This window comes from Piliocolobus tephrosceles, chromosome 4 (assembly GCF_002776525.5).
Source record: "Piliocolobus tephrosceles isolate RC106 chromosome 4, ASM277652v3, whole genome shotgun sequence".
NCBI lineage: Eukaryota > Metazoa > Chordata > Mammalia > Primates > Cercopithecidae > Piliocolobus > Piliocolobus tephrosceles.
In genome coordinates, this window is record NC_045437.1 from 45,516,794 (window position 1) to 45,529,114 (window position 12,321).

Here is a 12,321-nt window from a genome sequence, read left to right on the forward strand (position 1 = left end):
ATAACTCAGTGCATAAGTATTTTCTAAAAGACCAATGCATGATGTTACAAAATCATGTATAGGTAAAAGACCCATTCAAAAGTGTAAGATAGACTGTGGGTTTTAATGTAATAGAACACAAAAAGTTCATTAATTTTGCTTCAGTTCCCTACATTTCCCTTTTAGGAAAGTATTGTTGATTAAATAATTTTGCTGTAATATTGATAAAGAATATTTTAGGGGTAGAGGGGGAAAGCGTCCTGTACCCCCAATGAAGGTTTGCTGAAAATGAACAGACAAAAGACAGATTTATAGAATAAAAAGGCATATAAAGTTTATTTAATGTACATGGGGGAAAATCACAGGAGTGTGGTTACCCAATAACCCAGTGAGGTCCAGATGTTTATATACCATTATTCACAGGGGAAGAGGAGATGGAGGTTATAGCAGTAAATGATTTTCAGGGGAAATGAATATGCCCAAAAAACAATGGCCTGGGACAAGTTCCTCTAAGTTTTGGGGGAATTGATGGGAAGATGAGAGGCAGAACTTCATTCTGAACAAAGGTTGTCTTATGCAGATAAAGTATTGGGTAATCTCTTGGTGCTGCTGTCAGAAGAATAGATAAAGAATTTGTCTGGACATGGTGTCCTGTCCTGGCCTTAGAGACTTTTAGTGTTTTCTTTGATGGTTAATCTTTCCTGGTTGTTTAATTAGATTCCTAGGGAGGGGATTTTAAGACCATTTTATTTTATTTTTTCAAGAAAGTTTTTCAGTCAGATAAGGAAATTCTGGAGAGAGTCCCTTCAGGTGCTTAAAGAAAGAAAAGATCAGAGAAATGGGGTGGAGGGTGAGAGGGAAGGTCAGATGGAGACCTTGGTTCTGAAGCTTATTTCTCAGGCCTTTCAATTTTCTTTAATTCAGAGTACTCAGCATGACATGGTGTCATATTTTGGGGTATTATTTTCTGTACCCAAGCAATATTCACAATTATCCAAAAAGGCTACTAAAATACTCCTCCCTTTTCCAGCTCCATATCTGTGTGAAGCCAGATGTTTGTTATATACTTCAAATAAAATTATATATGGCAACAGATTGAATGCAGTAGCAGATACAGGATGGTAGTCATCTTTCATTTAAGCCACACATTAAAGAGATTTTTTAAAATGTCAAACATTACAACTTTTCTCACTAAGTTTTTTCATTTTGGGAAAGATAATTTTTCATAAAAATATATTAATATGTTCCTGGATTATTGCTGTCATTTAAAAATTTATACATATTTAATTTTGTTCTTCATTTTAGTTTCTAATATGTAAACATAAATAAGTATAAGACACCAATAATTTTTAAGAGTATAAAGGAGTCTGAAAATCAAAAAGTGTGAAAACTGCTATTGTTGTAAAATAACTCTTTTGCCCCAGCTACCAACATTTAGAGAAGTAGAAAAAAGAAAAGACGAAGGAAGACTAATATAGCATCCATATTCTCCCCGCCTAGAGAACCATTTGTTAACATTTTGATACATTTTATGTTAGGCTTTATTTATATTTTTGGTTTTGTTCATACTTTCTATAAAATTGGGATCATCTTGCAGATAGTTTTGTATCCTGTTTTAAAATTTTAAGTAATTGTTTGTCAAAGTTATTTTCTTGTTTCATAATGTTTTTAAAAATGTGAATTTTGATGGCCTTATAATACCTTATTGTATTACTGACTTTACTATAATTCATTTAATTATTCCTCTACTACTGGACCTTTAGGTTGTTTGTAGTCTTACCTAACATAAATAACTATTTGTAATAATTTAGATGATGCTTTGCTCTATTTTCAGATTGTGTCTTAAATACTCTTGCAATTAAGGGAAAAAAATTCTGTTGTTAACTCAAACTATAGTTTTATTTTGTTTTCAATCAGCTTGTTCTTAAAGAATCACACTTTAGGAAAACAATCAGCATTCTTTTCTATTTGCTTCAAAAATTATCATTCTACATTAATAGTCTCATTTTTATTTGAAGGCAGCTTATATTGATCACTTCTGTTTTTGGACAGGAGAGAATGGTTAATTTATTATTCTTGCATAGTATTCCAGTAGTTGTGCCTGCTGCATTAAAAACTGCTCTTAAAACAGCTGAAACGAGAGGCTTTTTTTTTTTTAAAGGAAGGTGTCTTGATTACATTTATACAGTAAATCAGGCTGAGAAAAATTATAGTTAGCTGATTGCCTTTCTTTAATCAACTTTTAATTATCACAGGGCAGATGATCAAAATTGCAGATTAGGCATGACCCTTATTTTGCTTTTTAACTTCTTCCCTTCGATATTCTCTACCTTTTCTTTGCCTGCTGTGAAATACAAGAATGGTAAGTAATGCCTGGAGAAATTTATCATTAATGATTCTCGCTTACATCTAAAACTGTAATGACAAACTATCAGTGTATTTGATGATGTAGATAGACAAACTACATATTTGAGGACCATTTTTTCCCTGACCTTCCTACCGCTATTTGGCAGACAGTCACGTCCAAAGTCACTTTTAGACCTAAATGTAGTTTAGCTTGTATACACTCCTCAGGTCATTTATTATTTTTCAGCTCTCTCCTTCATTTTTGCAGTTACTTGAAATGAAAATGTTAACAAATTTGTAATGATTATAAAAATAATTGGAATGATATAGCAAAAAAAGTATCCTATTTGGAAAGCCTTTTAAGTGAAAAAGAAAAATTAAATTGTATTTGAATGAGAAACACTATTTTTTCTTTCACTTTAAAATTTATTTTTATTAATTAATTGATTTTTTAGGACTAGAAAAAATTGTTCAATGTTCATTGGGTCGTTTCGCCAGTCTGGACTTTCATTGAACCACCAAAATAGTGAAGGTATGTTTTCATGGTAGAGTCATATAAAGGAAATTAGTCTTTGCCTAAAAATAGAAGACTTAGTTAGATATACATTTATTTACAACTAGTCTGGTCAACATAGATATAGATATATAGATATATAGATTTTTTTTTTTTTTGGTAGAGATGGGGTCTTACTATGTTGTTCAAATTAGCTTTGACCTCCTGGGCTCAGGCAAATTATCCTGCCTTAGCCTCCCAAATAGTTGGGGCTACAGGCATGCTCTGCTGAGCCTGGCTTACTATACATTTATAAATATGAAATCAGTGTTGCTATTGACTTAGCTCATGGTTAATAGAGTTACCTATGGGAGTAGCAGCTCAGGTGCCATTAGTATCTGCTACTCAAAATGTGATTTGGGGGCTGAAATTTGAAAACAAAGTTTATTTCCTATGTTCATAAGATTTTTAATAAGAATTTCATGTTTTTCTTGACCGTCAGTCACACAGGCCAGTTTTGCCCTGGTTTGAGCTATATTAGAGGATAGCTGTTTATCTTTTTGCAGTGTCTACCAATGCTTCCTCCAGAGTGAATTTCAGGTATATTGTGTCACAGTGTAGTAAATATTTATAGTGTTCAATGAAACCTAGTATTATAAGAAAAGGATACAAGGACTTGATAACATTTTGGAAGGATAACTTTAAAAAGCTCTGTCTTCTCTTGCTCTGTTGCTACAGCAACAAAGCAGTACCACTTTTGCCCACCACCAGCTCTTATGTGTACTTTTAGTGTCTAGAGTTTGGTCTTTAATATGGGTTTATTCTTTTAACAAATACTTATTAAGCCTACTATATACCAGGTATATGGGTGCCAAGGGTGTGAATGCTAAATAAACCAGGGATTCTTAAAGGGTAGATGATCCATTTTGGAGCATGACAATATGAGGATGAGCCTGAATGTACCGTTATTACTGAAAAGCAGGGATGCTTTCAAGGATGTCTGGGGCCAGTGCTGGAGGAATAAATGGTTAGCTCAGTGGTGCTGTGGCCAAACTGTGATAAACTGGCCAAACTGATACATTAAGTAGGGATAAAAACCCAGTAATTTAGAGTTCATAGAAATAAGTTTGTGAAAAGACTATGAGTTCATAATGATACTCAAAAAATGTTAAGAGTATACAAAAGATTGTCTCAATACAAAAAGAAAAGCAACTATAGCAGGATGTTTAAGAATGGGCTGGGTGTGGTGGCTCACACCTGTAATCCAGCACTTTGGGAGGCTGAGCCAGGATGTTTGCTTGAGCCTAAGAGTTCGAGACCAGCCTGGGAATCACAGCAAGACCCCTGTCGCTACACACACACACACACAATTATCCAGGTATGGTGGTGCATGCTGCGCTGAGGTGGGAGGATAGCTTGAGCCCAGGAGGTTGAGACTGCATGAGCCATGTTTCCAGCCCAGGTGACAGAGTGAGACCCTATCTCAAAAAAGAAAGTTTTAATGACTAAGAAATGGGGGCCTGTTAATACCTGTGCATTTTGATTTTTTAATTAAATACATATCTATTTATAAATCATAGGATTTTTTTTTATCACTGTTTAAGTAGGGAAAGAGTCAGGCAGTCCTGGAAAAAGTAAGAATTGTACCAAGGAAAGAAAGGCCCACCACACAGTACCAGCAGTGACACATAAAACGTATAAAGTGGGGTCTGTGTCCCCAGATGACAAATTAACCTGATATCCAATTAAGGAGACTTTTCTGCAGAGACTAGATCCTTATCTCTTAATAAATAAAAGCCTTAGATGGCCCTGCCTATCATGATAAGATACTAAATGGCAGGAATAAGTTTCTAATAATACTACATAACTTATCAGTACATAATAAGTGACAAGACAAAAGCTTTTGTAACACCAACCAAGTAAAACTTAAAGCATTCTGGGACAAAACATTAGATTACAAAAAGTAACCTTTGTGAAGTTTAAGGTATTTATTTTCAAGTAAAACCAGATAATTGGCTGGTCAGATGGAATAATCTTGAGAGAAATAATCTCATGCTCCAACAAAATATCAGGTAGTCTGTAACCCTGGAAAGGTATCAGAGTATTACTTTAATCTTAAAAAGGTATAAGAACAACTATAGAAATAAAGAAGAATGAATTACACCAATGATACTGTCATTTTAGAATTAGTTTAAGAGCAGTAGTCTTTTATATCTTTGAAATGGTAAAAAATTATGTCAAATTTTTAGTTTAAATTGTTTAAGGAAATTTAAGTTTGTTATCAATGTTTAAATGTTAAATAGTAATTTTCAAGTTTTCCTGTCTTAGATATGGAAGTTTAATAAATTAATCATTAAACAAATGTAAGTACAAGTGGTAATTAATGTTCCTCTATAAATATAAAACCTTTGTGATTTTTAAAAGGTTTAATAAGTATCAAATGGCCTAATATAATTCAGAGTATGCCAAACATAACCTCCAAATTTAGTAAAAACTATTTAACACTTTTTACAAGATGTAGTTATAGATTAAACAAAAAGAATTGTGTTTATAAGGCTGTAATGATATCATCTTAGAGAGTGAAGTCTTTTTTTTTTTTTGTAAGAATGTATTGAACAATTTCAGACAGAGGTGTCATGGATAATGACATGCCCTAGGCATTCCTTTCTCCTTTGGGTATTTTCTTTTTTCTTTTTCTTTTTTTTTTTTTTTTGAGATAGAGCCTCTCTCTGTCTCCCAGACTGGAGTGCAGTGGCATGATCTCTGCTCACTGCAACCTCCATCTCCGGAGATCAAGTGATTCTCCTGCCTCAGCCTCCTGAGTAGCTGGGATTACAGGCATGCACCACCATGCCTAGCTAATTTTTGTATTTTTATTAGAGACAGGGTTTTACCATGTTGGCCAGGCTAGTCTTAAACTTGTGACCTCATGTGATCCACCCGCCTCGGCCTCCCAAAGTGCTGGGATTACAGGTGTAAGCCGCTGTGCCTGGCCTCTCCTTTGGGTTTTGACTATAGCAGGTGTCATCAATATTTACACAAAAATTTGTTTTTATTTTTCTCATACCCAAGTCTAGTATTTATTTTAAAACAGGGTTCCACTATGTCTTATATTCCCATAACTCCAACCTCCTGCCCATTTGGCCTCCTGAGTGCCAGCCATTGATGCCTTGTGATGCCATTAGCATCTGTGCACTGTTGTCACCACTCTCCTCGAACTTCTGAGTCACAAGTCTCATAGGCTGTCCCTTTAAAAGTGCCACATGGCCAAGTGAGGTAGTGCATGCCTGTAGTCCCAGCTACTAGGGAGACTGAATTGGAAGGATCCCTTGGGCCCAGGAATTTGAAGTGTCAGTGGGCTATGATTGTGCCACTGCATTACAGCCTGGGTGACAAAGCAGTACCCCCACCTCTAAAAAATAAAAATAAAAAAAAGTGCCAAATGCACCAGGATTATTGCTTTGTGTGTTTCTTGCTGCCCTAAAGCAGCTGTGACTAGAGATCAATAGAACTGGTAGTTCTCTTCCCTTCTGGCACTTCATTGCAGCTCTCTCTTGCCTTTACTCCTTTCAGAGTATTCAGAACAAGAAGCTCATTTTATTATAATTCCAGACTATAGGTTAAATCACAAACAAGTAAATTATTAAATTATTAGCTTTTATAGCTGACTGTGATCTAATACAGACCTCTGTCCCAATTCAAAGGGTAAATTCTAACCAAATTGTAGAAAGATAAAGATAAGCCAACTATCTTAAGCAAATATAATAGCTTTGGCCTTAAAACACATGTGTATAAGTTAAATTTTGTGTATAAGTTAAACCATGCTTCTCTGGCCAGTTTCTTTGAATTTGATGCTTTATAATTGTTTCTCATGTATACCATTACATTTTGCCTCTCTAAAGTGAAAGTAGAAAATTTGAAAATTCTTTTAAGACCATTGATGCTAGGAAGAAACTGCATCAACTAATGAGCAAAATAACCAGCTAATATAATGACAAGATCAAGTTCACACATAACAATATTAACCTTAAATGTAAATGGGCTAAACGGTCCAATTAAAAGACACAGAATGGCAAATTGGATAAATAGTCAAGACCCATCAGTTTGCTGTATTCAGGAGACCCATCTCACATGCAGAGACATACATAGACTCAAAATAAAGGGATGGAGGAAGGTCTACCAAGCAAATGGAAAACAAAAAAAGGCAAGGGTTGCAATCCTAGTCTCTGATAAAACAGACTTTAAACTGACAAAGATCAAAAGAGACAATGAAGGCCATTACATAATGGTAAAGTGATCAATTCAACAAGAAGAGCTAACTATCCTAAATATATATGCACCCAATATAGGAGCACCTAGATTCATAAAGCAAGTCCTTGGAGACTTACAAAGAGACTTAGACTCCCATACAATAATAATGGGAGACATTAACACCCACTGTCAACATTAGAAAGATCGAGACAGAAAGTTAACAAGAATATCCAGGAATTGAACTCAACTCTGCACCAAGTGGACCTAATAGATATCTACAGAACTCTCTACCCCAAATCAACAGAATATACATTCTTCTCAGCACCACATTGCACTTATTCCAAAATTGACCACATAGTTGGAAGTAAAACACTCCTCAGCAAATGTAAAAGAACAGAAATTATAACAAACTGTCTCTCAGACCACAATGCAATCAAACTAGAACTCAGGACTAAGAAACTCAATCAAAACCTCTCAGCTACATGGAAACTGAACAACCTGCTCCTGAATGACTACTGGGTACATAACGAATTGAAGGCAGAAATAAAGATGTTCTTTGAAACCAAGCAGAACAAAGATACAACATACCAGAATGTCTGGAACACATTTAGAGCAGTATGTAGAGGGAAATTTATGGCACTATATGCCCACAAGAGAAAGCAGAAAAGATCTAAAATTGACACCCTAACATCACAATTAAAAGAACTAGAGAAGCAAGAGCAAACACATTCAAAGGCCAGCAGAAGGCAAGAAATAACTAAGATCAGAGCAGAACTGAAGGAGATAGAGACACAAAAAACCCTTCAAAAAATCAGTGAATCCAGGAGGTGGTTTTTTGAAAAGATCAACAAAATTGAAAGACCGCTAGCAAGACTAATAAAGAAGAAAAGAGAGAAGAATCAAATAGATGCAATAAAAAATGATAAAGGGGATATCACCACCAATCCCACAGAAATACGAACTACCATCAGAGAATAATATAAACACCTCTACCCAAATAAACTAGAAAACCTAGAAGAAATGGATAAATTCCTGAACACATACACTCTCCCAAGACTAAACCAGGAAGAAGTTGAATCCCTGAATAGACCAACAGCAGTCTCTGAAATTGAGGCAATAATTAATAGCCTACCAACCAAAAAAAGTCCAGGACCAGATGGATTCACAGCCAAATCCTACCAGAGGTATGAAGAGGAGCTGGTACTATTCCTTCTGTAACTATTCCAATCAATAGAAAAAGAGGGAATCCTCCCTAACTCATTTTATGAGGCCAGCATCATCCTGATACCAAAGCCTGGCAGAGACACAACAAATAAAGAGAAGTTTAGACCAATATCCCTGATGAACATCGATGCAAAAATCCTCAATAAAATACTGGCAAACCGAATCCAGCAGCACATCAAAAAGCTTATCCACCATGATCAAGTGGGCTTCATCCCTGGGATACAAGGCTGGTTCAATGTATGCAAATCAATAAATGTAATCCAGCATATAAACAGAACCAGAGACAAAAACCACATTATTATCTCAATAGATGCAGAAAAGGTCTTTGACAAAATTCAACAGCCCTTCATGCTAAAAACTCTCCACAAATTCAGTATTGAATGAATGTATCTCAAAATAATAAGAGCTATTTATGACAAATCCACAGCCAATATCATACTGAATGGGCAAAAACTGGAAAAATTCCCTTTGAAAACTGGCACAAGACAGGGATGCCCTCTCTCACCACTCCTATTCAACATAGTGTTGGAAGTTCTGGCTAGGGCAATCAGACAATAGAAAGAAATCAAGAGTATTCAGTTAGGAAAAGAAGAAGTCAAATTGTCCCTGTTTGCAGGTGATAGATTGTATATTTAGAAAACCCATCGTCTCAGCCCAAAATCTCCTTAAGCTGATAAGCAACTTCAGCAAAGTCTCAGGATACAAAATCAATGTGCAAAAATCACAAGCATTCTTATACACCAGTAAGACAAACAGAGAGCCAAATCATAAATGAACTCCCATTCACAATTGCTTCAAATAGAATAAAATACCTAGGAATCCAACTTACAAGGGATGAGAAGGACCTCTTCAAGGAGAACTACAAACCACTGCTCAGTGAAATAAAAGAGGACACAAACAAATGGAAGAACATACCATGCTCATGGATAGGAATAATCAATATCATGAAAATGGCCAAACTGCCCAAGGTCATTTATAGATTCAATGCCATCCCCATCAAGCTACCAATGAGTTTCTTCACAGAATTGTAAAAAACTGCTTTAAAGTTCATATGAAGCCAAAAAATAGCCCACATTGCCAAGACAATCCTAAGCCAAAAGAACAAAGCTGGAGGCATCACGCTACCTGACTTCAAACTATACTACAAGGCTACAGTAACCAAAACAGCATGGTACTGGTACCAAAACAGAGAGATAGACCAATGGAACAGAACAGACTCCTCAGAAATAATACCATACATCTACGGCCATCTGATCTTTGACAAACCCAACAAAAACAAGAAGTGGGGAAAAGATTCACTATTTAATAAATGGTGCTGGGAAAATTGGCTAGCCATAAGTAGAAAGCTGAAACTGGATCGTTTCCTTACTCCTTATACAAAAATTAATTCAAGATGAATTAGAGACTGAAATGTTAGACCTAAAACCATAAAAACCCTAGAAGAAAACCTAGGTAATACCATTCAGGACATAGGCATGGGCAAGGACTTCATGTCTAAAACACCAAAAGCAATGGCAGCAAAAGCCAAAATAGACAAATGGGATCTAATTAAAGTAAAGAGCTTCTGCACAGCAAAAGGAACTACCATCAGAGTGAACAGTCAACCTACAGAATGGGAGAAAATTTTTGCAATCTACTCATCTGACAAAGGGCTAATATCCAGAACCTACAAAGAACTCAATCAAGTTTACAAGAAAAAAACAACCCCATCAAAAAGTGGGCAAAGGATATGAACAGACACTTCTCAAAAGAAGACATTTATACAGCCTACAGACACATGAAAAAATGCTCATCACTCGCCATCAGAGAAATGCAAATCAAAATCACAATGAGATACCATCTCACACCGGTTAGAATGGTGATCATTCAAAAGTCAGGAAACAACAGGTGCTGGAGAGGATGTGAAGAAAAAGGAACACTTTTACACTGTTGGTGGGAGTGTAAATTAGTTCAACCATTTTGCAAGACAGTGTGGCAATTCCTCAAGGATCTAGAACTAGAAATACCATTTGACCCAGCCATCCCATTACTGGGTATATACCCAAAGGATTATAAATCATGCTGCTATAAAGACACATGCACACATATGTTTATTGTGACACTATTCACAATAGCAAAGACTTGGAATCAACCCAAATGTCCATCAGTGACAGACTGGATTAAGAAAATGTGGCACATATACACCATGGAATACTATGCAGCCATAAAAATGGATGAGTTCATGTCCTTTGTAGGGACACGGATGCAGCTGGAAACCATCATTTTCAGCAAACTATCACAAGAACAGAAAACCAAACACCACGTGTTCTCACTCATAGGTGGGAATTGAACAATGAGATCACTTGGACACAGGAAGGGGAACATCACACACCAGGGCCTATTGTGGGGAGGGGGTAGGGGGAGGCATAACATTAGGAGATATATCTGATGTAAATGATGAGTTAATGGGTGCAGCCCACCAACATGGCACATGTATACATATGTAACAAACCTGCATATTGTGCACATGTACCCTAGAACTTAAAGTATAATAAAAAAAGAAAGAAAATTCTTCTTATGGTTTATTAAAGACAGACAAAAATTCAAGAATTATGTATTTGTAAAAACTCTTCAGTAAAATTTATAGTTAGAAAAGATAATTCCTTCTAAATGTGTTTATTTTTAATATAGTAATCAAATTACTGTAAAATATTTTATTAATTAAGTTTATAAAATAGTAACTGTTGGCATAAGAGAATGATCATTTTGTCAACGAAAAGAGTCAAACTCTGTAAAATATTTGAAGAGATTTATTCTGAGCCAAATATGAGTGACCATGGCCTGTGACACAGCCGTCAGGAGACTCTGAGAACATGCGCCCAAGGTGGTCAGGGCACAGCCTAGTTTTATATATTTTAGGGAGACGTGAGACATCAATCAGTATGTGTAAGATGAAGTACATTGGTTTGGTTTGGAAAGGTGGGACAAACCAGAAGCAAGGTGGGGGCAGGGGCTTCCAGTTTATAGGTAGATTCAAAGGTGTTCTGATTGGCAATTGGTTGAAAGAGTTATTATCTAAAGACCTGGAATCAATAGAAATGAATCTCTGGGTTATGATGATCAGGGGTTGTGGAGACCAAAGTTTTATCATGCAGATGAAGCTTACAGGTAGCAGGGTTCAGACAGAGCAGATTATAAATGTTTTTTAACAGACTTAAGGTCTGTGTTGATGTTAACGCTGGTTGGCTTTTCCTGAATTCCAAAAGGTAGGAGGGTGTAATGAGGCACGTGTGACCCTTTCTTCCCTTCAAGGCCTGAACCAACTTTGGAATGCTCGTGGCCAAGAGGGGTCCATTCAGATGATTGGGAGCCTTCGATTTTTTTTTGTTTGTTTTATGGTTTTGAAGATGAAGTTGTTAAAGACAACATGGGAGAAAATGTCTATGAGAGTTGTTTCTTTATGATTCAGAGAAGGAAGAAAAGTGAAATCTCTTTTTCTCTTTTTGAATTCTAATCCCCCAAGGATCTGAAATTTTATTTAAAAAAAACCTCTCCTTGCAAAGATAGTTGAAGATGTATCTATTATTTTAAAATGTTTCTTTCATTGGTATTAAAATTTTAAGCAAGTAGAGATACAAAATGTTAAGTAGGATATACACAATGAAATATGTCATCACTTGTTGACAGGAATAATTCTAAACCAAGCATAAGAAATTATTTATTCTTATGACTTTTTGCTTATCATGCTGTAGCTTTTTATCATCAAATTGCAAAGGTGAAGTGAGGGGAAAAAATGGGTTTATTATTATTATCTTTTAGGATGTGAAGCTCAGCAAGAATATTTATGCTTATTTTTCCCCCTGAAAAACCCCTCTTGCTTATGAGGATGCATTTTGAGGCTCAGTAGATAATTACTTGCTTTTACTTTAGCTATGTAGACATTACCTAATCAAAATAAACCAAAATTGAATTCCTACTCAAGTGTGTCAGAATATTTGGGTCTTCTTTTCTTTTCTTTTCTTTTCTTTTCTTTTCTTTTCTTTTCTTTT

At 35.6% G+C, this 12,321-nt stretch overlaps 1 protein-coding gene across 2 annotated transcripts in view; it reads left to right on the top strand.

Moving 5' to 3' along the window:
- The window catches only part of ANKRD31 (ankyrin repeat domain 31), a 179,413-nt gene that overhangs the window by 34,919 nt on the left and 132,173 nt on the right, over window positions 1–12,321 (top strand). For both annotated transcript variants that reach the window (XM_031935419.1, XM_023207991.1), the window contains exon 5: window positions 2,781–2,857. In XM_031935419.1, the coding sequence (XP_031791279.1) occupies window positions 2,781–2,857 (77 nt within the window). The remainder of the gene's footprint in view (window positions 1–2,780; window positions 2,858–12,321) is intronic.